The sequence below is a fragment of the Aethalodelphis obliquidens genome, unplaced genomic scaffold, assembly GCF_003676395.1.
Source record: "Aethalodelphis obliquidens isolate GAN/ISIS:26980383/991018 unplaced genomic scaffold, ASM367639v1 scaffold1, whole genome shotgun sequence".
Lineage (NCBI taxonomy): Eukaryota > Metazoa > Chordata > Mammalia > Artiodactyla > Delphinidae > Aethalodelphis > Aethalodelphis obliquidens.
Window position 1 is genome coordinate 1,952,857 of NW_020837945.1, and position 27,085 is coordinate 1,979,941.

The 27,085-nt window shown below is 57.4% G+C and overlaps 2 protein-coding genes across 14 annotated transcripts in view; both read right to left on the minus strand.

The window, feature by feature from the left end:
- Positions 1 to 675: 675 nt before the first annotated feature.
- PWP2 (PWP2 small subunit processome component) lies at positions 676 to 14,898 on the minus strand. 2 transcript variants are annotated; one of them, XM_027081503.1, is made up of 21 exons: positions 14,796 to 14,898; positions 13,148 to 13,260; positions 11,942 to 12,036; positions 11,572 to 11,671; positions 10,622 to 10,765; positions 9,615 to 9,750; positions 9,233 to 9,438; positions 8,779 to 8,922; positions 8,109 to 8,179; positions 7,642 to 7,778; positions 7,143 to 7,291; positions 6,836 to 6,983; positions 6,439 to 6,589; positions 5,623 to 5,803; positions 4,468 to 4,615; positions 3,780 to 3,888; positions 3,178 to 3,243; positions 2,494 to 2,712; positions 2,191 to 2,341; positions 1,967 to 2,041; positions 676 to 1,805 (listed from the first exon to the last, which is right to left on the minus strand). In XM_027081503.1, the coding sequence occupies exons 1-21, from the start codon at positions 14,811 to 14,813 to the stop codon at positions 1,628 to 1,630; spliced, it is 2,739 nt and encodes a 912-aa protein (XP_026937304.1). In that variant the 5' UTR covers positions 14,814 to 14,898; the 3' UTR covers positions 676 to 1,627. The 2 variants fall into 2 exon arrangements, with proteins under 2 accessions (XP_026937304.1, XP_026937389.1); XM_027081588.1 differs by lacking the exons at positions 10,622 to 10,765; positions 11,572 to 11,671; positions 11,942 to 12,036; positions 13,148 to 13,260; positions 14,796 to 14,898 and adding an exon at positions 9,876 to 10,016.
- A 582-nt stretch (positions 14,899 to 15,480) lies between these two features.
- The window catches only part of TRAPPC10 (trafficking protein particle complex subunit 10), a 91,653-nt gene continuing 80,048 nt past the window's right edge, over positions 15,481 to 27,085 (minus strand). For 8 of the 12 annotated variants that reach the window (XM_027081997.1, XM_027082178.1, XM_027082087.1 and 5 more), the window contains 5 exons: positions 26,730 to 26,856; positions 25,505 to 25,675; positions 21,768 to 21,945; positions 19,113 to 19,307; positions 15,481 to 18,798 (listed from right to left, as the gene is read on the minus strand). In XM_027081997.1, coding sequence (XP_026937798.1) covers positions 18,560 to 18,798; positions 19,113 to 19,307; positions 21,768 to 21,945; positions 25,505 to 25,675; positions 26,730 to 26,856 — 910 coding nt within the window. In that variant the 3' untranslated portion in view covers positions 15,481 to 18,559. The other 4 variants (XM_027082348.1, XM_027082255.1, XM_027082419.1 and 1 more) reach the window with 4 other exon arrangements.

Below are 27,085 nucleotides of genomic sequence, written 5' to 3' on the forward strand. Positions count from 1 at the left end.
GTTGGGGGCCTATTACACCAACTCTTATTTTGGTGTGCTTGAACCCATTTTTGCCATTTGATGGGCTCTTGGTAGCCAGTGTGTTCTAAGGCCCTCCAGGCAAGTTGGGAGTATCCTTGGAAGGCTAGACCATCTTTGGTTTGGGTCAGTTCCTCTGCTGACTCATTTTGGACTCCTCCACAGAATAGTTACAAGTTGGAAGGTTATAGTTTTCAGTGGCTCCCACTTGCTAGGGTGTCCTGGCTTGTGGATGAACGGTGGTCCGAGCTCTGTAGGGAGGCATTTAAGTACATCGTTAAGTGAACTGTAGAGGGTGCAAGGGGAGGTCAAATTACACGAGAACTTTGCTTCAGGAGTGGGTATTAGGGTAGCGTCTAGAGGAAGGTCAAGGTTATATTATGTAGTCCTCCTTTAACCATTAGTGGGGGAGCCTGGGAGAGGGCTGGCAGGGCTGAGTGTATCTTTCCCCAGCTGGGGGTTAGGATGACAGACCCAACACTGCCTATCACCCCCTGCTGCAGTGGCTTTTGAGAGGTGAGTCAGAGTGTTTGGGTCCCAAGCTCGGTGTGTGACAACCCCTGGCAGGAAGATGGGAGGAGGAGAAGAACAGGGTCCATCCCAGTTCCTTTCAGGACCACGGGGATAGTTTACACATGAGTTATTTGCATCTGAAAATACACGACTATCAATGTATTTATTTTCTACCTTGATACCCAAGAAGAGTAGAGGCTCTGATAGACGTCATTATGTTTACAAAGGAAATGACTCCATCCCAAGATAGCACATGAGTTTCATAAGCAGACAGAAGAGCACACAGCCCCACCAGACTAGCAAGAACCTGCCCGCCATCCATACTAATAATGGTCCAGTGACTCGTGGCCGCACTCTGGTGACCTGCAGGCTGGGCCCTGTGTCCTGACCCTGGAAGCTGTAGCTACCAAGGGACCAGGGGCCTGGCTGTGGCCTAGGCTGCCCTCACAGTGACCCTTCCCGAGGGGCATCACAGGATGGAGTCTTCCTCTCCAAGCTGGCCAGCAGGTTTGATGGGTCTCCCTGGAAAGCCTGCCCAGGCTCAGCCCCAGCCCCAGGCCCCTCTCCAAGGTCAGAGTCAAGCAGATGTTCCCTGCCAGACCCTGTGCGGGGACGATGGGGCTGGCAGCCTAGGCTGGGCCGTGAGGGCGAACCACCTGCCCTGCTCACCTGTTCCCCGGCACAGAGGTGCCAGCAGGCAGGTGGCCCTGATCCCCCAGCACGACAATCACACCAGGATACATTACAAACATTTCAAATTCAGAGGTCAGACTTAATACCTACGTTGTAGAGATACACGTTATCAAAGCTTTATATTAAAAACATAAAAACTCATACAAAGTTTGAGTTTATACACGTGAGCCCATTCACCTCTCCGCAAGGTGCTTTCGACGGCAGACGCTCCTGGGCCCTGGGTGCCAAGCCCGCGCCTGCCAGGGACCCGTCAGCTCACGCACTGACCCCGTGGCCGCGTTTGGTTCCTGCAGAAGAGCGAGTCCTGGCAGCAGTGCCCTTGCGTCCCCGCTGCCCCCCGCGGTGGAGGTCCCACCTTGCCCAACGTCCCAGCCGAAGCCAGCAGGGCTGCAGGCGGCCAGCTCTAGGCCAGCGGCCCGTCTCCATCCCCAGGTCCTCTCCTGGGCAGGTGCAGGCTGTTGTCATCGCCCTCGGGTGCATCTGCTTCCTGCTCGCTGCCCGGCGGCTCAGAGGGCCGCTTCAGGCCCCGCTGCTTAGAGACGGCCAGCGCGTACTGTACATTGTAGCGGTTCCAGTCACAGCTGCCGAGGGCACACGGGACTCACGTTAGTCAGACCGACGCTGGGGCCTTCTGTCCCCAAATCAGACAACACAGAGAGCGGCCCTGGCGTGGAACCAACCGGAACCTGCTGGCGACAGTGGACGCCCCACCCTGCCCATCAGCCAGTCCCGAGACACGTACAGTTTGGAGACGTCGTCCCAGTGGCGCTGGATGCTCTTCTGAAGGAACTGAACTGCCGGCAGCAGTGTCCCCACTCTGCAAAGGACACGTCCCTCAGCGTGGGCGGCCACCACGAGGCCACCCGGACCTGCTCCACGCTGTACGCTCGTAGAGCCTCCCCGGCCTGTGCACCCACACAGACAGCTGACCCAGCGACGGGTGGCCAAGGGAGCGGCGGGCCGTACCTGCACTTGAGCTTCTGTCCGTGGGCCATAAGCAGCTTCTGAGTCCATATGAGGTAGAATTCGAGATGGCGAGACTCTTCGAAGGATGAAGCTAAGAATTCCAGCGCCTTCTCCACGTACAAGTCAGGCAGGGAGGAGCTGATGACCTCAACTGGAAGAGAAGGAGGAAGTCCCACTCAGCCCGCAAAGAACCTGTCCGGAGAGACGCGCCCACAGCTCTGCACGTGCAGACACCTGGCCGCCGCGTGTGGCCGCAGGGCCCCCTCGGCCCCGCGGGCCCCCCCAGCCCTGGCCCGGGCTCACTCTCGTCCCAGGGCACCGACTCCAGGGCCTCCTGCAGCAGCTTCCTCTCGTTGAGCCGGAAGGCCATGAGGATGGCCCTGGTGAAGTCGCGCTGGCACAGCGCCGCCCGGATCTGCACGGGCGTGACGCTGGTGTCCAGCTCGAACGGGTCGAAGAGCATCCGGGCGTCCAGGGAGTAGATGAGGAGCCCCTCGGTGGTGGTGGCCGCCCAGCAGCGCCCTGGGAAATCAAGCAGACTTAACAGAGGCTTCCTGAACGTTTATTTCCGCTTTTCCCCATTTTTTGAAGAACAGGTATTGAGTACGTCCCCGGGGTCCTGAGTACAACAAGGGGGAGGAAGCCTGGGGGACGCCGGCCCCTGGGGAAGGAGCGCCCCGTGAGGATCAGCCGCTGCAGCCCCGTCCTCTCCCTCCTCCACCGGACACTCCTGGGTCGGCCCCACGGGCACACGAGCAGGCGCTCAGGGCAGGCGCCCACCTCCCCACAGCTCCCACGGCCGTCCGCCAGCAGGGACAGAGATGGCCACGTCTTACCCCCCGGGGGTCGACGGTGCCCAGAGCCAGCCAGAGGCTCTGTGCTGCCCTCGCCCCAGGAGGGGGCTGCCAGGCCCACCGCGCACACCGCAGGCCCGGAAGGGACCAAGCCCACCCCTCCCACATCAATGACCTGACACCCAGGGCGCACCGGTGGGAGAGAAGCGGAGCGAAGTCACCCTGATCTCAGGTTTGAAGTGCCGAGAGCTCATGTCACCTGGGAACAGAGGCACCGCCGGTCACAGGGCAGCACATCCCTCACCACTCGCCCCACGAAGGGAGGCCCGCCCTGCAGAGCCAGCAAAGGCAGCAGCCCCGTGTCGGGGCCTCAGGTGCTGCTTCACGGGCGCTACGGGCCTCCCCGGACGAGCCGTCAGGGCGGGCGCTCTCTGGGCTCCAGCCTAGCCAGCAGCCGGCTTGTCCGTTCCGGAGAAAAGCCCTGCCCAGCCAAGGCTGTGAGGTAGGTGGTTCCAGCCCCTCAGGGCCCTCAGGCCGGGGGGGCTGCCAGCCCGACACTGGGCTTGCCCTGAAGTCCACATGGGGACAGGCGCAAGGCACAGGGCTGGGCACCGGCCAGATGCCCAGCCACTCGCAGGGGGGACCCTGCGCCCTGGCCACCAGCGCCAGAGTTCCTGGACGTCAATCGCTGCAGCCCCGACGGAGCAACACCGCCTGCCATCCCCCAGGAAAGCAGGCAGTGAGCAGGGCGGCCTGCCGTGCCCTGGCCGGGGGCACGGTAGGGCCCCTGCTCACCCTTCCTCGCGCCCGGCAGCGGCGTCAGGACCGCGCCCTCCTCCACGGCATCTTGGTCGATGAGCGCCAGGTTGCCAAACTCCGTCATTTTCCTTCGGTTCAAAAATTCCTGAAGGGCGAAACCCGGACATCTCACTGCGGGAGGTGCAGGGAGGGTGTGCTCGTCTGCCCCAGCTCCCTCCCGTGCCACCAACACAGGCGGGGGGGCGGCCAGCCCTGCCTGGAACCCCACGGGGCACAGGGAGCCCGAGACAGGACAGGGCGGCGCCTCCCCTGGGCTCCCGCAGCCAGCCCCGTGGTGGGCGGATTCTCTAACCCGACAGCCGAACGAAGGGCGCGCATGAACCTGCGAGGGAGCCGCACGTGGGGTGCCGTCTGCTGCCACCTGCCACAGCCCGTCCTGCTGCACGTCCCCTTGGACATGACGAGGACAGCCCACCCCGGAACACCCAGGAGGGGGCGGGCTTACAGCCGCACGCAGAAGCCCCTCGCCTGGCAGGGGAGCCAGAGCAGGTGAACCCCGGCAGGCACACCTGTCCAGAGGCACCCCCCACCAAGTCCCCGTGAGCTGGGGCGTAAGCAGGGCCACAGGCGAGGCCGGGCAGCCCGGGGCGTTCGCAGCAGGGACCACACAGGGGTCCCGTGCAGCCCCCGGGCCCTGCTCTGCGGCCTTGCAGCGCTCGCTCACCTCCATGGCGTCCAGAGAGAGGTTGCAGGAGATCTCGAACTTCTTCCTGAGAATCTGCTCCTTGACGTGATAGATGCACACAAACTTGGACATCCCTCCCGCCAGGACGCTCTGGCCGTCCGCAGAGTAGCACAGAGTGGTGAAGGCCCTGCAGAGGGGACGCGGCCTCAGCTGCCACCCAGAGGGCCAAACAGCACCCTCCCCAGCATCCTCCAGGGCTCTGGCCTAAACCCCGCAGGGTCAGAACCATGGCCCAGTCACCAGGCTCCTTCTGGGCAGCACGGCCCTGGAGGAGGGGCAACGCTGCAGCTTCCGAGAGGCAGGGTGGCTCCCAGAAGGGCCGCGGGGAGGGGCCCGCCTGCCCCGCTCACGGCGGCGCTCACAGGGGCGTCTACTCAGGCCCGCAGAACCAGAAACCTGGCGCTCACTGCCCTGCTGGCTCACAGGACCTGAGACGGTGACCTTGGGTCAGGCAGAAGATTCTTAGATACAACACCGAGAGCACAAGTGACACAGGAAAAAATATATGAGTGGGCCTTTGTCACAATTAAAAACGTGCTTCAAACAACACCTTCGAGAAAGTGGAGACGAGCCACGGGAGGAAGAAGATACTTGCGAAGTGTGCATCTGATAGGGGTCTCGAGTCTCAGGTACACAAAGAGCTCTTACAACTCAGCGACACAGACGGCCCATGAGAACAGGCAGAGGCTCAGAGCCCACACACAAATGGTCCATCGGCACGTGAAAAGATGCCAAGATCATCACTGCTCAGGGAGATGCAAACCAGAACTAGGAGGCACCCGCTCACACCCGCCAGAACAGCGGGGATTCTTAAGAACAGGCAGGAAGGAGCATTGCCAATGATGTGGGCCCAGCGGAAGCCCCTGCCCTGAGGGGATGTAAACTGTGCAAGCTCCTTGCAAACAGTCGGGGTGGGGGCGTCCTCAAAAAGTGAAACAGAGTCACTAGGGGGCCTGGCAATGACACTGGCAGGGATGCACCTGAGACAACTGAAAACGGGCCACAGGTTCTGGTCCTCAGGGTGGGAGGATGCAGAAGCCTGTTCCTCCACACGGACCCCGCCAACACCCTGCTCCCTCTGGGGGGCCCCGCTGCGGAGCCCTGGGCTCCAGGACAGCCCCACCGAGCACTCACTTCCCCTTGGCTGCGTGCTTGGCAGTGATCTTGTCCAGCTCCTTCCTGCCCGTCTTGAGGTCGTGCCTGCCCTCGATGGAGCCCGTCTGCACCGCGTTTTCGGGATCCCAAAAGGTGATCTGCGAGTTCAGCGTGGCCACAGCCAGCTCGGCACCGTCAGGGCGAAAGGTCACGGCCAGAGCTGAGAAGAGGCGCGGAATTAGGGCCGAGGAAGACCCTGGGCTCCGGCCGATGGGCCACACTGAGCTGCCCTCGTCCCGGCACCCTGAGGGCCTGGGGGCCACAGGACGCGCACAAGGCATAACCGAGCCGGGGCGGCCCAGTGGAGGGCTCTGGGCGGGAGGCGTCACGTGGAGGTCACGGGCGGGCCAGAGACGGACTAGCTGGAGGCGGGGGTGGTACAGAGGCCCCCGGAAGACGCAGGGGGCCAGTGGCTAAAAGCCTGAATCAGAGCCAGCTCGGGTGGCAGGAAGCAGAGACCACCAGAGACCACAAGCCGCGGGGCCAACGACCGGGTTCCGTGAGGGCCAGACACGGGCAGCGCAGCCTTCGCTGTGACCCATCAGCTCTGCAGCCCGGCCGGCTGCGCGCCAGGACGCTTTGCCCCCAAGCGCAGGCGGTGGGACTCCAGGACAGGGCCTCAGGCCCAGGAAGCTGCTACAGCAGGGCCCCCGGCTTGCTCCCCTGGGGGAGCCCGATGCCAAGTGACAAAACCAGGCCGCCAACCCTAACAGCCCACGGCGCTCGGAGCCCTGGGTTATTCCAACCACGTGCCCGAGACCGGGCCTTCCCCCCCGGTGCCTGGCAGCCGCTTACCGTCGGACGTGAGGGCCAGCGTCTCTGTGGTCCTCCAGCTGTCCGCCATGTCCCACAGACGCACCGTCCTGTCCCAGGAGGCGCTGGCCAAGACTGACTTCATTGGGTTAAAACACAGACCACTGATGGGCCCCTCGTGGCCGGACAAAACCTATGGCCATTCAGAAAAGAGCTCGGAGGACGAGAGACGCCCAGCGGGCCGCCCCGGGGTGCAGAGGCCGTGGCCGCTGGGCTGCGGTGTGGGCCAGGAAGGGGAGCCCGCCCAGGAAAACGCGTGTAAACGGTGCTGCCCGTGCCCGGGATGTGACTCTGTCCCCCACTCCTCAAGTCAGCCAGGCCCCCTCCCCACACCCCAGCCCCCGGCCAAGAGCACAGCTCCTGGACTCGCGGCCCTTACGTCGAGGAGCCTGCCCGTCTGCATGGACCAGATGAGGATCTCAAAAGAGTCCTGGGCCCCAGCAGAGACGATGTCCCCGCTTGAGTTCACGGCCACACAGGAGAACTGGGTGGGGCGCGGGGACGTGAAGGTGCGGAAGTTGCGGTACCTGCGGGAGGAGAGCCCGGTCGGGACGGTCCCGGGGGCCCACGAGCTCTTGTGGGCCTCACCCTGTGTCTGACCGACGAGCCCAGAACCCTCAGCCTCGCTCTCACAGCCCAGCACATGGGGAGAGGCTGCAGGGCAGGCCTCCCCGCAGGAAGGTCACCTGTGAAGGTCAAAGGCGCGCACGGTCCCGTCCATGGAAGAGGTCACAATGACGTAGCCAGTGGAGGTGAAGGTCACGCCGGTGACCCCACTCGAGTGCTCCGTGAAAGTGATGAAGCAGAAGCCGCTGAGGGTGTTCCACACCTTGACCTGTGGCGGGTAGCGCCATGGCTCAGGACACCCCACGGGGGTGCCCCTGCGAGCGAGGACTGGGGCGCTGCGGGGGGCAGCCTCCTGCATCTGAGAGCGGCCGCTGGCACCACGGACCCCTTAGACGTGCCCAGAAAACAGAGCCAAAAAGGGACACCCCAAGCCTCTCCACTCAGACCGGGCAAGTCTGCAAACGGCTTCTCAGGAAGACAGATGAGGCGGGGTGGGCTCTGGAGCTCCAGGCTGAACCCCACGTCAGGGCCTGGCCACGGGCTGCACCCCGCCTCAGCCAGCCCAGCAGAACGGGGACAGGACCCCTCGGGCTCGCCCTCGCCACCCCCGCGGCCCACCTTGCTGTCGTCCCCGCCGGTCACAATGTACTGCCCGTCGGGGGAGTAGGCCAGGGACACCATGCTGTTGAAGTGGCCCTGCTGCTTGAGCACGTAGGACTCGCTCTGCCACTCCCACACCAGCAGCTGGCCCAGGCCTGCGGGGCACACGGGGACCGCTCGTGACACCGCTCGCCCGTCTCGGCCTGAGGCAGGTGCCGTCAGCCTCCGCGTGAACGAGGGGCCCCAGCACGGAGACGCCAGAGGCCCAGGCGACAGGCCAGGTGCTGCCGAGGGAGGCCAGAATCCAGGCGGCAACGGGACTCGGGGCTCAGAGGAGCCCTTGTGCAGGAAGCTTCAGCGGCTGCTCCTCCGTAGGGAGCCACCTGGCTGCTGGCCTGGCGCGGCGCCTTGGGGGGAGGCGGGATGGCCGGCAGGCTTCCCGGAGGAAGAGTCCCGCTCCTATCCTCACAAACCCTGGTACCAACCTGAGCACCCGAAGGCAATCCAGTCCCCAGAGCCGTTGATGGCGATGGACGAGACCCTCTGATCCGAGACACTGCGGAGAAACGCGGGGCTCGGTCAGCACAGCAAGGGCCCCCACCCCTTCCCAGGGGTGGCCATGCGAGTGAGGACAGGGCCAGGCCTCCCCGCTAGCAGCACCCACTTCCTCCCCACCCGTTTACTAGACACAGACGATTCACTTCACTGAGCGCATCAGAAAACCCAGAGTTTTCTCGCCCCACGTTCAAAAGCTCGAAGCTGCGTGACTTTGGGAAACAAGTGCTTTTAGTTTTCTCAACGTTCCAAAGATGCAGGAGAAGAAAAATGAGAACAGGAAATAAACACAATGTGATCTACACGTGGAACCAAAGCTCCCTCTGACTGGGGGGTGGATGGGGCCGAGGGGACTGCACGTCTGAGATGGGGGCAGGGCAGCAGCGCCCCCAATCTCTCTAATCCAGGAGAGAGGAAGGCACAAGTGTCCTGGGAAGCCATCCGTGCGGCTGGCAGCCACTCCACGGCCCTTGGTCCAGACGGGCACAGCACGGCTTCCACCTTCCCCCACTGCCCGCTGGTGGACTGAGAGTGTGCGCGCACACACACACAGACACACACGCATGCACACACGTGACCACACAGAGCAGAATCGCAGACCTCAGGGAGTGGATGAGGTTGAACTCGGGGAGCTCGTGAAGGTGGAAGATTCCGGAAGCAAAACCAGTGACCAAGAGGTGGACCTTCTTGTGATATGCTGCAGCTGTCAGATGGTTGAAATCTCCTTCTTTATTGAAGAAGTACCTAGCAGGCAGGGACACGAGAACTGTGGGAAGAGGACCAGAGAGCCCGGCTGGTCTCACAGCCCCACCCCGACCCCCAGGGCGTGCAGAGGGCAGCCTGACGGCAATGCCCTCGTCCTGAGGATGACCTACTACGTCCTCACACTCGCAGCTCTGCGCTCCCAGCTCCTGACCCTTGCTCTGCCTGGGACCGCACTTCCCCAGGTACCCCCGACTCCTCACCCGCCCACCTCCGCCTGGGGCCCCGGGGCAGGAATCACAACGCGGCCCCAGAGGGCGCAAGGCCCACCCCCTGCAGGCGGGAGACCTACTTGGCCGCCCGCGAGTACTTCACTTTCCCCTGCTGCTCCTCGGCAGTCGGCGCGGCCTTCCCGTGGACAGTGGTCTCCCTCTCCGCCCCGTCCTCCCTCTGCAGCAGGTCCGCCTTCCAGCCCGCGGGGGCTTTCAGCCTCAGGCCCTCAGGGGGGGTGTCACACTGCCACACGCACAGGGCGCCGTCCTGGCTGAGTGTGTACAGCTGCGGAGGGAGACGCGAGACCCTGGGTCACCCTGACCCCCAGCCCACGGCGGCCCAGGCCGCACAGACACCTCCCAAGCCTGCCCCGGCTACCGCGGCCCCAGCCTCCCCAGGGAACCGGGAGCAGCCTCAGGGGAGGGCCCAGCGCCCACTCGAGGCTGTGACCGGGGACGTACGTCCAGGCTGCTGGACTCGAAGAAGCAGCCCACGATGGCGTCCTTGTGTCCCCCCAGCGCGTAGTAGATGAGGTTGTCCCACCGCTCGGCCCCAAACACCCACGTGGACATGTCTTTGCTTCCGACCGCAAAGCACCTGGGGGACAGGGGAGTCGCAGCTCAGCCTCGGGCTTGCAGGTGTCAGCCTCCCCGTGGGGTCCCCGGGCACAGGGGAGACGCCCAAGGCTCCAGGCGGGGACAGCTCTGGTCTGCTGCGTCCACCTGTGCTTCTCCCGGGACCAGGAGCCTCACTGCACGTGTGTCACTGTCCCTCCGAACAAAGTAGTCTCCCGGCGGGGGGCAGCCCAGGGGAGCCTGAGAACCGACCACTGAGCCCGTGGGGGGCTGCCTGGGGACCCTGTTCCTCATGCCTCCCTGACCCGCCCTTGATCCCAGGACCCGCGGAAGGGCAGGAAGGCTTGGCTATGGGGCGCCCAGTCCTCCCCGCAGACCCACCCCCGAGGAGCCCACCCGCGTCTCCTGCGGATGCCCTGCGCGCCTGGGGGCTGCGTGCCCTGCACCATGGCCAACCACGCGAGAATAGCCCTCCTGGTGTATGAAGTGGCAGCCGCCACCAGCCTCCCCTCCCACTCCCGGCGCCCAGAACCCAGGGCAGCGGAGACACAGCCAGCCCCTCTCAGGGACAGCTGGGCCAGTCTGGCCCGGCAGCCAGGCTGGGCGATGCCCGCCAGCTCTCCTCCTGCCCACAGCTGCCCCGAAAGCTGGGCCACCGCATGCTGGCTTATCGCGGTCCTCATCCAGGGCCACGCTCTGCCCTGGTGACAAGGGCCAGACAGACCTCAGACCCAGGAGCCAGGCCTGTGCCCCGTGCCACACGAGGCTCGTGAGAGACCATTTGAAAACAAGACGGGGATGCGACAAGTCACCCCGAGTTCCCCAACAAGGTGCTGTTTACATGTTCCCCTCGGGCCCCTCCTATGCCCAGCCCCACCCCGACCAGGCCTCACCGGGAGTCGTCTGTCCAGTCAATGCACGTGGTCTCGTCGTACGGCCCGAAGTAGGTTTTGTCCAGAACAAACGCGTTGAATTCCCGCTTCCTCCCAGGGGCGTGGTACATCTGAGCAAGGTTGCCTTTGGTGACGACAAATTTCCTGCCGCAGAAGCGGGTGGCGTCGACATCCGACGCCAGTGAGGGCCCCGAGCCCAGCCCAGAGCTCCGGACAGGGCCGCTCTCCTGCTCCGAGGCCAGCCCTGCAGGCGGCAAGCCCTAACCCTGCCTCTCGCGGGCCCCGAGTCCCCGCTTCTCCGGGCGGACAGAGTCAAGGAAGCAGTGGACAGACCCCGGGCCCTGCCACACCTCTGCCCCGGAGCAGAGGCCCCTCAGGTTCTCCCGCCGGCCCAGGGGGTGGTCACCAAGGCCAGACCAAGCTCAGACAGCCCCGGGTGGAACCGAACACAAGACACAGACAGGCCCTGTGACAGGACCCGGGCGCGGCCCCTGCCCAGGACACCTTCTCCGGGGTCGCTGAGGGTGTACATGGGGTGGCCGCCCCTTCCACGGCACAGCCGGCCAGCCTGGGCCTCAGCAGCCAGGAACAGTCCCCCTCCCCACAGCCCTGGAGCCCAGGGCAGGCCCGGGACTCCCCACGTGCTCCTCCCAGCGGGGTCAAGGCCACAGGTTAGTGCCGCTCAGCGCCAGGGCTCCTCCATGACCCGGTGTCTGGGGGCACAGCTTCCCTGGAGACGGTCCTGAACGAGAACCTACAGAACCTGCCACTCGAGGTGTGAGCACCAGCCCGGGGGAGGAGAGGAGGGGCCTGTGCAGCCTGGATCCAGAGGGGGACCCAGAGGGGCACGGGCTCGGGGACTGTCTGTGGCCGCCGCAGTGATGTCCAAGCCCACCAGGCGCGAGGGAGCCCGCAGCTCGACAGCTCCCGCCCCGCCCGCAGGTGCGTACCTGCCATCGGGGGAGAAGGAGACGCTGTGCACAGCGCCCTTGAAGTGGAAGTGGTGCAGCACAGCCCTGCAGACCAGGCTGGCGAGCAGCGCGTTGCCCCCTGCGGGAAAGGAGAGCAGAGGGAGGCCCCGCACGTCACACGCAGGCATCAGGTCTTGGGGCCCAGCCCCGCGGTGCCGGCGGCACACGGCCAGGGAGGACACCCCGCATGCCCGCCCGAGGCCCACCGGGGCCCCACACACGGAAGCAGCCGAGGGGACCATGCGGGCCTGGACCCCCAGGGCTCTTAGTGTCGGCCTCGGGTCAGCTGGACACCCGGCCCGCAACCACCACCCCATGCCGTCGCCACCTGTTGGCCGAGGGCGGTTACCTTCATCGACAATGATGGCAAGGCGCCCGTCCGGGGAGAGCCCCACACACTTGATGTTGTACCGAGTGGCCAGGGGCAGAGTGTCGGACTTGTTGCTGGGAAACAAGAAACCAGAGAAAAAACCAAAGCTGAGCTGCTGCTCTTGTGCCGTCAGGCGGGGGTGGGGGGCCGGGCCAGCCCGGACCAGCAGCGCCCCCCTGCACCCGTCCCCCCGCCCCTCCAGGCCTGCCAGAGCCCCGGACTCCTCAACCGCGCCCCCCTCGAGAGGGAGGAGAAGTAAGACAACGTCCTGGAGAAAATTTCGCTAAGCATGTAAAAACCTTAAAAGTGGGTTTCGGACGTGTCAATTTTGCTTCCAGGACCTCATCCTGAGAGGACCCTGGGAACATAGAGTCAGGAAACCAGAAACAAGCCAGCTGTCCAACGGGAGGGTAAGCTCAGGGACAGCATGCCCTGCGGGTAAAGCTTTTTGCAGAAATGCAAAAACACAGGAAAATGGAGAGCTAAGTAAAACTAAACAACCGCCGGATTACATTCTAATTTTGTTCTTTATTATACAGTGCCACCACGTGGTCATTCCTCTAGATAGCACCGTCACTACCCACACCAGTGACGACCCCGCCAGCAGCTGGCCCTGCACTTCAGGAAACAACTCGAAAGCAAGGACTACGGCCCCATCTTACAGACTTGGAAACGGAGGCCTGCAAAGACCCAGGCAGCCTCTGCGACAGGAGGGTCTCGCCCAGGCCACACATGTCTGCAAAGGGATGACAGCCTCCCCCCGAGAAGTCAGAAATGGAGCCACGTACTTGCTCAGCAGGAGACAGAGTGAACCTGAACACACAGAGCCGGTCCCGGCAAGCACGCCGGCCGGCCCGTAGTCCAGGGCGGCTCCCACGCCCCAGGCACCCCCTCCCAAACGTTTCAGCCAAGCGACACGCAGCTACTACCCCGAAGGGAACAGCAACAACCTCATTACATGGGGTTCAGCTGACAGACGAGAAGGAAGAAACCAGGATCCCTACTGCCAGCCCCACTGCTGACCCGTCGGCACTATGTAAAGCCCGTAGCCCCCTATCGGGGCTCTGTCTCCGTCGCCTGCTTAATAGCAACAGGTGCGCTATTAAAAAGAGAGGTGAGGAAAACACTGTGTTAACCTGCCAACTACAATGATCACAGCTGTTAATGTCATTTCAGGGAACTTACTTTTTTAGATCAAACACAGTGACTCTGTTTCCCACGGGACTGATAACTGAATTTCCATCACACGTAAAATTTAAGTTTCCACATCGATAGACTGTCCCCAGCAAATTTGAAAACTGAAAAGAAAACAAAGCTGTCTTAACACAAAGGAAATACAACTCCGGGAAAGGGCTAAGCGAGGCCTCCAGCCAAAGAGATGGCGCACAGACCCCCGCAGGCTCCCTGATCATTCCTGGGGTCCCGCTAGCCACCTCCCACCCCCTGGGACACTTCCTGGGCACCTGCAAGGCCAGGCCCTGAGCAAGAGAGAGGAGGAAGTGAGCCCAGTCCCCAGGGGCCCTGAGTTCCCGCTGGGGTGGGTAAGGGGCATGGTGAGCACGGGGAAGCGTCCAGACAGGGTGTCTGCCGGGTGGAGGACAGGACAAGACCCATGTTGCAGGAAGAGAACAGCTGTGACAACGGAACAGCGTCCCAAGTGCATCCTGGGTTCAAGGCTTCCTGAACAGGGTAACCTGCTGCAGCCCATCCATTCATTCATTCATTCAACCATCAGCCGCCCTCAGGTTCCACGTCGGGCAGGCGGGCGATGGAGACAGAGCTGTGATTGCAAGGGTGCCGTGCTGCCCAGACAGCCAACCCCGCAGTCCAGGCAGGAGAGGGAGAGGAACTTCAGAGGGTGGTCAGGGAAGGACCCTCAGAGGGGCCATCTGAGCTGGAACCCAGATGACAAGGAGCATCTGCAGCTGCAGGCAGGCAGGGCCCTGGGAACCCCAAGGAGGCCACAAGGAGAGCCCGGTCAGCCAATGTTTTAAGCAGAGGTGAACCATGATCGATCCCCTTTTTCGAAGGTCACGCGACCCTGGGAGCCACAGGAGATGCAGGGAGTCGGTGAGCCTTTGGTGCCATTCCACACAGAAGGCAATGGTGTCGGAACTGGGGAGATGACCCAAGGAAAGGAGAGCGTGGAGGAAATTGGGCCCGAGAGGAGCCGGTCAGCAGGAGGTTTGGGTCACAGTGGGGAAGCAGTCCGAGCGGGAAGACCAGGTTGGGTGGGGGCAGCGTGGGTGTGGGGTGGAGCTGCTGGAGGCCCGCGCTGTGGCCAGGGCCAGACCAAGTCTGTAAGGACCTGGGACCCGACGGAGGGGGAAAGGCCGGAGGCGGCGGCCCTGCGGAGGAACAGCCTTCAGGGGAGTGGCAGCAGAGGGCGGGGCCGCGCAAACGCCCAGAGCTCCAAACCCGCGGGTGGCCCGCTGTGCCAAGGGTCCCGAGACGTGGGGAAGATACAGAAGCGCTCCAGGGGGCTCGGCGCCTGTCTCCCCTCCCTCTGCCCCCGCGTCCTCCCCACGTCGCGCGCTGCGGGCTCCGGGAACCAGGACTTCCGTCCGGGCTGGTTTCCGCTGCCCTCCCGGAGCTCAGTCGGACCCTCCCGCAGCGTTCCTGCTCCTCCCGCCCACGCCCGCGCTCGGTCCCAGTCCAGGGCGCTGCGGCCCCTCGCCCGGCCTGTCTCAGGCTGCACGGTGAGGGACCAACCGGTGCTGCCGGACCCAGCCCGCCCAGGCCCGGCTCCCTGGCCCCGAAGGAGCAGTCTCGAGCAGCGACCCCGCCGGGACCCCGGGCTAAGGACCCCGCACCACCCCCGGCCCGCACTCACCCGGTACGCGAACTTCATTGCGGCCGCCACACGTGTGTTGCTTGCAGCCTCTGCGCCCCGCCTCCCGGCCCGCAGTAAGCACTTCCGGGGCAGGAGAGCGGTACCGCACCAACGCACCACAGCGCCCCAACGGGGCCCGGAAGAGCTGCGCCGCCGGAGGCTGGGCCCCAGCCCGCCGGCCCCGCCCCGGAGGCGTGGGTTCCTGCCCGCCCTCACCGCCCACCGCAGTCCAGGCTTGGATCTTCACGGGCTTGGGCCGGGCCTTGACGAGCCATTCAGGCACCAAGGAGGGTGAGAAGGTCCAACCCCACGCTTATCCGTTTGCCTCGATTATGAAGTGGGGACCAAAACAACGAGACTGAATAAACTGAAAACCTTTTCCGAAGAAAAGAAATTGTATTAGCGATGCTACCAAACATGACAGAGGCAGTTTTACCTTGTCAAACTTCAGGCTGGCAAATAGGTCCACAAAAAACTCGAGAACTCTGAACACTGAAATGTCTTACTTCTAGTGAGCTACTGGGTAATAAGTTGTGAAAAAAATCCCTAATGCTCCCCCCAAAGTAAATAATCTATGCTTACGAGTCAAGAACAAGGATTATGGAAAGAAAACAAGAAAGTTCTTTAACTTCAGACACTCAATTTTCACACTCCACAGCAAAAGAATCAAGTTCACAGCAGCAAGTTTCTTCTTAAAATGTGTATTTTCAGAATTATAATGCTTACATTTTAAACAGTCTTAATACAATGGCTTTAGTCTAACAATATATTACAGAATAGAGTGAAAAATGACCTTCATAGTAAACCATGAAAATGGAGTTAATACCTGCAGTGTCAACGCCACCAACTTGTCACCTTTTCCAGCCACAGAATCCCAGCAAACCATCAACAATGCTTTTGGGTCTTACAGCCGGACGCACAGGATGAATACATTTAGAGAAAGGGGCATTTTCATGAAAAATCAAATTTTAAAATCACACAGGAGATTTCTTTTAAAGATCACAGTTGACAATAAAACACTTTGATCAGCCTACTTTGTTCTTTTATAAAAAGTTGTATAAGTTTTCATTTTATGTACACACCTGGAGTGTTTCATTTCATTTTATAACTCAACTTTATTTTAAACACTAAAGAAAAATTGACTAGAAGCCTGTGTGTCTTTTCTCCACTAACCCTTTATGGGATACCCAGCCCCATCAGCTAAAACGAATATGGGAACCCGACCCACTACAGGCTGGGCTGACAATGGAACTGTAGGTAGAAGTCATTTTCAGATTAAATACAATTTCCACATTACAATCAGAAGAGTTATAATTTTTCCAATCATAGGAGACCCTATGAAATTCACCAAAATCATAACCTATTTTCTTTTTCATTTGCTACTATTTACATCTTCCACAGATATTTGTAAAATGGCTGCATATTCTGCTTCTTAGATGCACATTCAGTACCTGGCTTCACAATTGTTTAACAGCTGCTACACCTTTACCAACGAAACCAGCTTAGCTTGTCTCAAACACATAAGCCTTATTTTAAGCAAAACAAAAATCCAATTACCGCCTTTTAGTTAAAAAAAAAAAAAAGACAAAGTTTTAGGTGACATTCTTCATTTCTGTTAAAAACAACAGAGGCACTCACGTAACTTAGATTGCAAAAGATCTTTTGGGTAATTAGGGGGTAAAAAACAAACCTGCGATAAATTTGACTTCATTCAATTTCCAGACATAAGAAACTACCATAAACATTTTGGATTTCCCCTCCATTTTTTTCTCCTCTAAATATGTAAGTAGTTAGAGAATTTCATCCTGGGATCAGAACCCAGCACAAAAGTCAACCAAAAATCAGGGAAGCACTGACTCACATTCCCCCTCCAGAAGGTGAGAGGGAACGCTACATCACACACGGAGCAAGGGCGCCTTCCCTGGGCTCCGAGGCTCACCACATGGGTGAGAGGCTTTTCTGACAGAATCAAATATCAAAGATCTCTTCATTCACAAGGCTTGGTGGATCTGTAGGGCAATCATCAATTTTTACAATAAAACAAACTTACGTGAGAAACCCTAAACTATCATTAGATTCTGAACTTCTAATTTGCCTAGTTTATTAGTTTTAAACTGTACATAAGGAAGGTAAATTTCTCAAAAGTTTAATTAAACATACAAGCATTTATCTTCTTTGTACACTTCTCCAATTTCTACAAATGAAAACCATGGCGGGGGGCGGGAATCACCACCTTCATCTGTTAAGCGAGCCAAGGACCGCGCACAGAAAGCAGCTGCTCCTCTCCATGTTCACTTTGCCCTGCACCTTCCTGCCCCACACCTCCAGCAAGTGGCATATATGCCAGGACAGTGGCAGCTGCTGCAGAAGGCTCCTTCTTCCCTACCGCTCACACGTCTGAGGTTGCTCATGAGGACCCACCCTCTGCTGGACCGGCTACATTCGCATTAATCTGGTCAAGTTCAATTCCAACCACACTTTCCCAGTGAATTAAGAGTTCTCTATTTCTTATGTACAAAAATACATCGCTTTGGAGAGCTGGAAAAGGTTTAATACATACAACACTTATTTACAAGCTGTGACTTTCACACCAATAAAAACAAACACATGTTTATTTTGTCCTTGATTTTTGGTGCAACTTAAACATTACATCAGTTAGTTTGTACTTTTAAAAATAATAAATCGACCATATGTACAATTAAATGTACAACCTAGAGCAAAGTAATCCTTTTGCATGGTATGACTGCAATGTAGTGGACAGCAGAGAATAACAGTCCAAGACTTTCGTCCTTCCTACACCCAGACTAGAAATACACTGAGAAGACCCCTCTAATCGTCATTTAAATGGAACCTCTTAATTTCTGAGACTTAAGGTGCAAAAGAAAAATATTCATCATACAGTTACATGTAAAGACTAAGTTTAAAGGCGAGAGAAAAACAACGTACTAACCCCCACAGACACTATGACAATTAAAATAAATATATACTTAATTCCATGTGCATATAATACCTAATCCACATCGGGGGAGAAGGGAGAAAGGGTTCCAGAAACATTTACTTCCGAATTATTTCAACACCGAGTTCCTTCTCGTGCCCTGGTCTAGTCTCAAAGTACCTTTAAAATGGCTCCAGTGGACGAATGCTCCAGGTCCGCCCAGTCTGACATCCCAAGGCACAGAAGGGGTTTTGTTCTTTCCCTACCCATCCCCCAGCGCCATCCCCCTGCCCAGAAAGGCTGTTATTCTAGAAAAGCACAACTAGAGGATCTGGGGCAAAGGACTGTGTTTTACCCCTCAGGAGACACACAAATCCACCTGGTCCAGAAATCGGGCAGCCGTGTGACCAGAAAGGCACACACGTGTCACTAACAGGCCTGCAAGGCCTGCTGCGCGTCTACCTGAAAGAGCCCTGGGCTTCCACAGAGAACCAGCAGATGACAGGCTGCTCAGGGGAGAGCGCTAGAAGCTCTTTCCTGAGCAGAGGGTGAGGGAGAAGGCGGGGCTCTGGGCAAACACGGGAGGACAGCAGCACAGGCACAGGGCGATGAGAAAATAACAAGGCATCTTACACCCCAGACAGCACACAAGTAACGATGCAACCCAGCTGACCAGCTGTACACTGCAATTCTCTGATGCGTCCACGGCCAGGCAGAATCACCAAAAGTCTGGTTAGAGCGAGACAGTTACAATCGAGTCAGGATCCCTTCAGGCGTGCAGGCGCACGCGCGCGCGCAGGCCGGTCTGGGGACTGAGCCCTGGGCGTGGTCACGTGACACTGACTTCGAGAACATGGTCGTCCTGGCTGGGAATGACCAGGACCTGCGTGCCCGCGCTGGCGTTGAAGGCCTGGCCGGGGGGCAGCGCCCGGAGCCGGGGCATGGGCAAGCCCTTGTGCTCGCTGCTGGCCACCGAGCGCGTGCTGCCCCTGCTCTGGACGCTGCCGCTGTCCAGCTGGTCGTCCACGTGCTTGTCCACCGAGAGGCTGTCGTTTTCTATCCAGCTATCTGGAAAGCGCACAGGAAGTGAGATGGAGGCCGCCCCGCGCCGACCTCTCCCCACCCCGGGGAGCCGCCAGCCTCCCGAGTCGCCCTTCAGGGCACAAGGATGTCGAAGGCGGCCTCGCCTTTGAAGAGAATCCAGCGCCTGGGTCCTGGGCGGACTGCTCTCCAGGCCAGGGCTCAGGACGTGTAGCCCTGACTAGCGTTTGGCCCTGGACACGGGCTGTTAAGCAGCAAGGCTGTCCCCATGCTCGTCTGCGGCCGCTCCGCACGGAGCTGCCCCTCCCACATGGGCGGTGCCCTCACCGCACAGTCCTTACCAGCATCCAGTTGTGACGAGTGCGCAGAGTGATGGGGCAGGTATTTAAACAGCCTGACGTCGGGGAGGGGCAGGTAACCCGCAAAGAGGGGCATCACCTCCATGCGGACTCTGTGAGTGGCCCGAGCAGCCACAGGCATGGAGATGACCCCGGAACTCTTCCCGCACACCGCCCAATTGCTGCTGTTGTCGACAACTGAAACAGAGAGGGGAAGCACCGTTTTCACCCCAAAAAAGGACCTTCAGTGCTCACACCAAATAAGGAACATCAACAGGCTCACACTCCACGATGAGAAGTCCAGAACCGGAGCATACACTCTGTGTCTCGATGCCTTGTAACTGCACCTCAAGGTAAAACACATCTGATTTAATAAGGAAGATACAGGTTGGGTGTACAGGGAAAAGTCACTTTTTCCCCCTCAAGTTAATAAATGAGCAGCGATTCCATTCTGCCTTCAAATCCCCCTGAAAGCGCCGTGTGACGCTTCAAGAGCACGGTCGCTCCGGCTGCAGAATGGGGGCGGGGCAGGGAAGCTGGCTCCTCTGGGGGTGGGTCTGACCCCAACTCTACCAAAGAGGCTCTGATGGGATGGGAAGAAAAGATGCAGGTAAGCACTTAGCTCCTCTACGCGCACCTCGGAGAGGCTTACTATACGGCAGGCGCTATTACGAACACTAACTTAAACCACAGCTGGGATGTAATTCAGTGCGACTCGAACACCTAACTGAGCAGTCATTCAGAAGTTAAGGAGGACAGCTGTTGCTTGTCCTCGAGCAGCAGGTGACCTTGCACAGAGGTCAGAGCATCCCTGCCATGGGACACAAAGCAAGAGCCCAGGAGCCCATGACTAGATGCTCCACGAGCAAAGAAGGGGTGGCAGAGGGCGAACTTCCCACAGGTGGGGCCGGGGGGCCTTGGAGGACGGGCAGAAGCCAAAGCAGCATCGCGGAGGGGCACACCAGAGCAGTGGTTCTCCGAGCTGGTCCTCAGGGCACCCGTGAGGGCACGTTCCTGCCTTCCTCAGTGTTGACACGCCCTCTGGTGGGAAACGCGAGGGCCTGAGTGTGAGCTGGGGCCCCACGTGCACTCAGAGTCCAGGCATTGTGTTCCTCGCCACCACAGGCTTGCAGGAAAAGACCGCCAGTTTTAATTAAGGATGCCCTCATGAAGCAGTCAAAATCAATTTAATTTTATTAATTCAACCCTTTCGTACACATCTCTTTTTCTAACTTTAATTTTGAGATGATTAGAGACTCACAAGAACTTGCAGAATAATAGAGAGAGGTCCGTGCACCCGTCACCCTGCTTCCTGTAGCATGGGAAGCGGGCCTGGGCACAGCACAGGCCGCCAGGCCACTGAGCTCCCTGGGGCCTCACCAGCGAGCTCGTCAGCCTCAGGCATCCGGCAGACGCCTGCTTATAAATGAATGGCATGAGCCGGGCACTTCTAAGAAGTTGCCCATGATACAGTTCAAAACTCTGATCAAAAGTTAGCATTTTGGAAAACCTGCCTTTGCCACTGTGAGCTTGGCAGGGTCCCGGCACTCCAAGACTCTCGTGATGGGCCCAGCGTGAGCCTGAGACCAGCACAAGTTTGTGGCCCTGAACAACGAAAGGGGCTGCACAATTCAGGAACCGTGTTTCGCAAATGACGGAGGCGCGGGGCTACGAAATGTGCCCGGGGAAAAGATCCTTCCAAAATGCGAGGCAGATGAAAGGACTGAACGAGACAGCACGAAACGCTCCCTCATGTGATTTCAGATTCCACGTTGTAACCAGGCTGTCAAAAACTACCGCTTGTTGAGTTTTGGTGGAGTATCAGAGAACACCCACAGTTATCTGAAGGCTGTTCAGAGAGTGCTGCCTTTACCAATTACGAATCTGTGCGAGACTGGAGTTTCTTCATCTACCTTAACCAGTACGGGACATCACCAGATTGAATGCAGCAGACAGGAAAATTCAGTACCTGCCATGAGCCAGACATTAAAGAGATTCGAAAGGCTGCAAAACGCCATTCTTCTCGCTCTATTTACTGTTCTGGAAAATAGTTCTTTTTCAAGAGTATTATCAGGTAATGGCTTCCCTATTATTTTAAAATAAGTAAATAAATATTTGTCTCCTTAATTACTTTTAGAGCATTAATGTCCTGACGCCAATACCTGAGAACCACTACTGAAGAAGCCCAGGCCCAGGAGGAGGGGGGCTGCAAAGGGGTGTCTGCCAGAGACTGGGGAGGGTGGAGGGCCCGGGCATGTCAGGGTCGGGGTGCACGTGGCGGGTGAGGGGAAAGGGAGTGAAAGGAGGCTGGAGGGAAAGGGCAGGAGCATGACTACAGGACGCCTGGCCTGCTCAGCGACGGGGTCTGGGCTCTGCTCCGGGGGGATGGGCCTGACTCACGGGTAGACAGGACAGGGCAGCTCTAGGCACCGCTGTGTGCTCAGCCCTGAGCCCCAAGGCTGTTCGAATGGCTGTTAGGAGAACGACTCCACAGTAACCAGGCTCAACATCCCGTGAGCCCAGGACCGTATCATACACTGGAACATTCAAACGTGCTCTTTCAATTCTAGAACGTTCTCTCTTCAGATGAGGAACACTACACTTTGTGGATGGCAGGGATGAGCACAATAGCCAGTGGAAAGCAGCCTCTAGACCCACCTTCGTACATAAGCTTCGTTGAAAAATAGTCCTCACGTTCCGTCAGCGCCTCATCCTTGTCCGCGTCCGAGAGGTCCGAGAGCCGCGTGATGGACACCTCCAAGGAGCAGAGCGAGCCTGTCTTACAGAGCTCTGTCCCTGGAGGGGGCGATATCTCCGCTCTCACGCTGTACAAGGTCTGGGCGAGAAAGGAGAGAGAAGGGCACAGGAGACATAAGCCATCTGAAGAAATGTTGTTTGCGGCCACCACGGTGCCGCCCGCAGACTCGAGAGAGAACGGACCAGCGGAGGAGCCGTGCGTTCGCTGCCCCTGACCGCTGACTCCCTGTAGAGATGATGCCCTCGGGAAGCCCCACCTCAAGAGCCTTAAGCTCTCTTCCTAACGAGAACGCGTGCAGGCATCTCAGGAGGAGGAAGGACGGCCCGTGACCCTGCATGGGCCTGTCACCCACAGTCAGGGTCAGATCCTGCTTCAGGAGCCGCCGCCATCCATCGATCCACATTGATTTATCTGCCCAGGCTGCTTTAAAGCAGATTCCAGACCTGTCACTTCACCCATATATACTTCAGGATGTGTTACTAAACAGTACAGACGTTTTCTTAACAAAACACAATGCCATTATCACAACTAGAAAAATTAACAGGAGTTCCTTGGAAAGGTCTATAATGAACCTTCTCCATAATGCTTCTTTCTCCGTGACCTGTCTGGTAGTCGCACGTGTTCACACTTGCCCACCACCTGGGACAAAGGCCTCAAGCCCGCACAAGGGATCACAGCCCGGGCCCCCCACACGTGGCTGCCCCCCTTCTGAAGAAGAGAACAGCAACACCAAAGGGGCCGATGGAAGAGGCCCTGGCCCGAGCAGCTCGCGGCCAGAGCCCGCACGGTCCGCAAGGGCTGCGAGGGCAGCCAGACGAGCGCGACTGTGCTGAGAGCTGGAGAGGCAGCTCCAAGTGACAGAGCGACGAGGCGGCTGCGCTCCTAAGTGCGTGTCCTCGCACACGGCTCCCTGGCTGCTCTCGGGAAGGAGGGGCGGCTGAGCCGACGTCAGCAGCAAGGGGCCTGCTGACAGCAGCCGCGGAGGCTGCGGGTACAGTGCCTAGAAGTGAGCTCCCCAGAAATCAACTCGGCAGATTTTCAACAAGGGTGCCAGGACCATCCAACGGGGAAAGAAGGGTCTTTTCAACGAGCGGCATAGGGGCACCACATGGAGAGAATGAATCTGGACCGCCACCTGTCACCACACATAAAGTTACCTCAAAGTAGATCGTAGACTGAAATGTAAAAGCTAAAACTATAAAACTCTTAGAAGAAAACATGGGAGGAAATCTTTTTGAACTTGGGATAAACAATGATTTCTTAGATCCTACACCAAAAGTACAAGAAATAAGAGACTAAGGTTGGACTTCACCAAAATTAAAAACTTTTGCGCTTCAGAGGAAACCATCAAGAAAGTGAAAATACAACCACAGAATGGGAGAAAATATCTGCAGATCGTATGCATGATAAGGGACTGAACATACAAAGAAACACTTACAACTCAATAAAAAGACAACCCTACTAAAAAATGGGAAAAGGATATGAACAGACATCTCTCCAAGACGACACACAAATGGCCAAAAAGCACAGGAAAGATACTGAACACCATGGGCCATCATGAGAGACCAGCTCACGCCCACTGGGATGCCTGTGATCAAGGGGCAGCAAGAACAAGTGTTGGTGTGAGTGTGGAAACTGGAACCCTCACAGGTTGCCCGAGAGAATATAAAGTGATGTTTCTTTAAAAAACAGTTTAACAGCTTCTCAAAAAGTTAAACCCAGAGCTACCATATGACCCAGCAACTCCACCGAGGAATCTACCTAAGAGGATGGAACACATACATACACATAAAAGCTTCCACAAGGATTCTCACAGCATTATTATTCGTAACAGTCCCAAGGTGGAAACAACCCAGATGTCCAGCCACAGGTAAATGGAGAACAAAATGTGGCCTATCCACACAATGGAGTATTATTCACCCACAACAAAGAATGGAGTCCTGAACATGCTGCAAAATGAATGAGCTCTGGAAACATCCTGTCACGTGAAAGCAGCCAGTCTTGAGAGGATCGCACATAACACGACTGCACCTGAACAGGCAAAGCCCAGGCACACTTGCCTCTGGATCAGCGGTGGCCCAGGGTGAGAAGAGGAAGGAGGGGGGGCTGAGTGTGAACGGGGCACAGGCTTCTTCTTGGGAGGATGAAAAGTGTGCTAAAGCACGATCATGGTGCCAGTAGCACAGCTCTTGTCAACACGCTAACTTCCCTGACGTGCACACTCCAAATGGGTGAACTTCATGGTATAGAAATCAAATCTCAATGAAGCTTTTTAAAAAACGTGGTATCTGGGGACTTCCCTGGTGGTTCAGTGGTTCCGAATCTGCCTGCCAAAACAAGGGACACGGGTTCGAGCCCTGGTCCGGGAAGATCCCACATGCCGGGGAGCAAATAAGCTCATGCACCCCAACTACTGAGCCTGCGCTCTAGAGCCCGCGAGCCACAACTGCTGAGCCCACGCGCCTAGAGCCCGCGCTCCGCAGCAAGAGAAGCCACCGCAATGAGAAGCCCGTGAGCAGCAACGAAGAGTAGCCCCCGCTCGCCGCAACTAGAGAAAGCGCACGTGCAGCAACGAACACCCAACGCAGCCAAAAAAGAAAGGTGGTATCTGTATTTCTTATCCTCAGAATACCGGTTTTGAAGAGAGCAATCCACCAGGTATTTTTCTCTGGCCTTTAACTAAGCTTGTTCAGTTCGAAAGGAAAATTTTTCCTATGCTCAATGTGAAAAGGAAGCAAGAAAGACAGAAAATAGTGGAAACTGCTAACTAGTGTTAATCATCATCTGCAGTAAGGAACCCAGATTAAATTTATGCAGACTCTTTACCATACGAATAACTTAATGTTCAGCTGCTATTAACAACACAGCAAAAAGGCACCTGCTTGTCCAACAAAAAGAGGAACTATGCTAGTGATTACGTTTAACTCTAAGGCTAATAAGGAGAGCTCAAGGAAGCAGGAGGGTGGAAACAAATAGTCTTCTGGTTGGAAGGAGGTGTTGAAAAAATTGCTAACGTCAAGAGCTATACAAACACCTTCTCAAATAAAGTGTTTGACGATCTCAGTCGTAAAGAGAAGAAAAGGGAACACCCCAAAAGTTGTGTATCCACATTTTGATTTACCTAACACCAAACCCAATCATCTCAGTACAGAAGCAAAACACAACTGCTGCCTTTACTCACCTAGGTCTAGGCTGCTTTTAGCTCCACACCTAATGTGCGGGTTAGAGAAAATCTGCTTTAAGTAAGTTTCCATAATACTTTCAGTGTTTCTTCTAAAAAACTAGAGACACAGCGGCTAATGCTCAAGATAAAAGGACTCTAAGAAACGGGTGCAGGACACAACTAAGCCAGCGCTAAGGCAGAGAAAAGGGAGGAGAGGTGGGGTCCTGTCTCTGGAGACGACCGCGCCCAGCGGGAGCCGCGCAGGAGGGCACGAGTGTCAGACCCGCCACCGGACCGGACCTCGGGCTCTAACTAGCCAGTCAGGGCCTCCAGGCCCCAAGTGCTGGGTCTTTTCTGCGACTGGTTGCTTCATTATGTTGAAAGCTTTTGTCTGATTTACAGAAGGTAAAGAATATGATGCCTTCTTCCATCTCGCCACCACACAAGCCCACCAGAAAATAAGGCAATACATACCAAAAAATTGTCCACTTGAAATTCATAAGTATAGGGCTTTAAGGAGACAGACAGCCGCTCCTCAGAAGCTGGGGAGAATCCAACGGAGAACCGGCAGTGCAGGGAGCGGGGAGGCTCCTGCGTCCACTTCAGCTCCCAGACAAAGAACACCGCCTGCCTGCTGTGGATACGCTGCAAGGGAGTCGGCCGTCACTGCCCGCGCACGCGACACAGGCGCTCAGTCCCGGGGGCGCCTCCCGCCAGGGGGGCGAGAGGGTCGGGGGAGGCGGTCCCCCAGGGCCCGCTTCCCCACACGCCGCCTGCACTGCCCCGCCCGCCTCCCCAGCACTGCCCTCAGCTGCCCTCGAGGAAGACTGCCTCGAACTGGTCAAAAGGGTCTCAGCCTTTGTGATTCCATAAGCTCTACAGCACAGGGGATTATTTTAAAAAGCATAAAGAGCGGTTACTAGTATTCAGTATCCCATACATTCCCAAAGTGGGAAATGTCATCAAACAGTTAAAGGGACATCCTTACACCCACGCCAACTACTGTGTATTTGCCACTAAGTGAAGTGAGGAAGGGAGCTGGCGCCACCTCAGGCAACAGTCCATACCTGTAAGCACAGTGACAGACCTGGGAAGCATTTGAAATGGGTCAAATGCTGGGAAAAACCCTTTGAAAATGCTAAAGATCAGACATCCGTTAAGAAAACCTTTGATCTTCTAAACACTCAGCACTGACTGTCTAAAAACACACGCAACCAATGAACAGAAAAAACAGGGCCAGGATTCAGCCAGACAGTGTGAACGTGAACGTGACTCCTTCACAAAGCTACCCCGACACCTGAGAGCCCGTCGCTGGGCAAGGCAGTCATCTACGCGGCAGCCACTGTTTCTGGCGGTGATGGCGTCCACGCAATCAGCATGAGACTGATCAGGACAAGCTTGGAATAAATCTGTGTGTGGAGTCTGACAAATGTAAGATTTAATTTTTCTAAAAATACAAATATCAACCTATTTCTTACTCCATGTGCTGTGCCACTCGGCCCACAGCGAACCGCAAACATGCACATCGCAGCAACACAGCTGCATGTCAGTGCGTGCTTCCCACTGACCACCAGCAAGGTCGTTCCCTACAGGGAAGGGCTCAGCTGAAGCACACGGTCACTTCCATCAACATCACTACACTCTTGTTCTCCTCTGTGTTCTGCTGAGAGGTTTGTGCTCGGTTCTAGGAAACGGTTACCTGTTCGGATTCCGTGTTCAGTGGTACTAGTCGCAGGTCGGTACTATCACCAGTATCCACGAGATGACTATCTGACAGCTGAAAGTCGAGTTCTGACAAATTCTGGACACACACTTGAACATATTTCCTAAAGGAGAAAAACAATAAGATTTTGCCATTTAAGAACTTTATTAAATACAGTTTGGCTGTATTAAGAAGATGTTCTGTAAGGAATCAAAAAAGTGACACAGGAAAATAAGAACCAGTTGTTAACATGTATTTCTACTTTTAATTTCACGTGTAAAAGTGTCAGAAAAAAACCAAATCTTTCTATGCAAGCTATCTCTTAGGAAAAATGGGTCTAAGAATATTCTGTT

What these genes read in the sequence shown, in the direction of transcription:
- PWP2 (XM_027081503.1), bottom strand. An exon ending in GCTGGCCCTCACGTCCGACG is followed by an intron (nt 5,804 to 6,438) that starts GTAAGCGGCTGC and finishes GCCTCTTCTCAG; the next exon opens with CTCTGGCCGTGACCTTTCGC. An exon ending in GCTCCGCTTCTCTCCCACCG is followed by an intron (nt 2,713 to 3,177) that starts GTGCGCCCTGGG and finishes TTGATTTCCCAG; the next exon opens with GGCGCTGCTGGGCGGCCACC.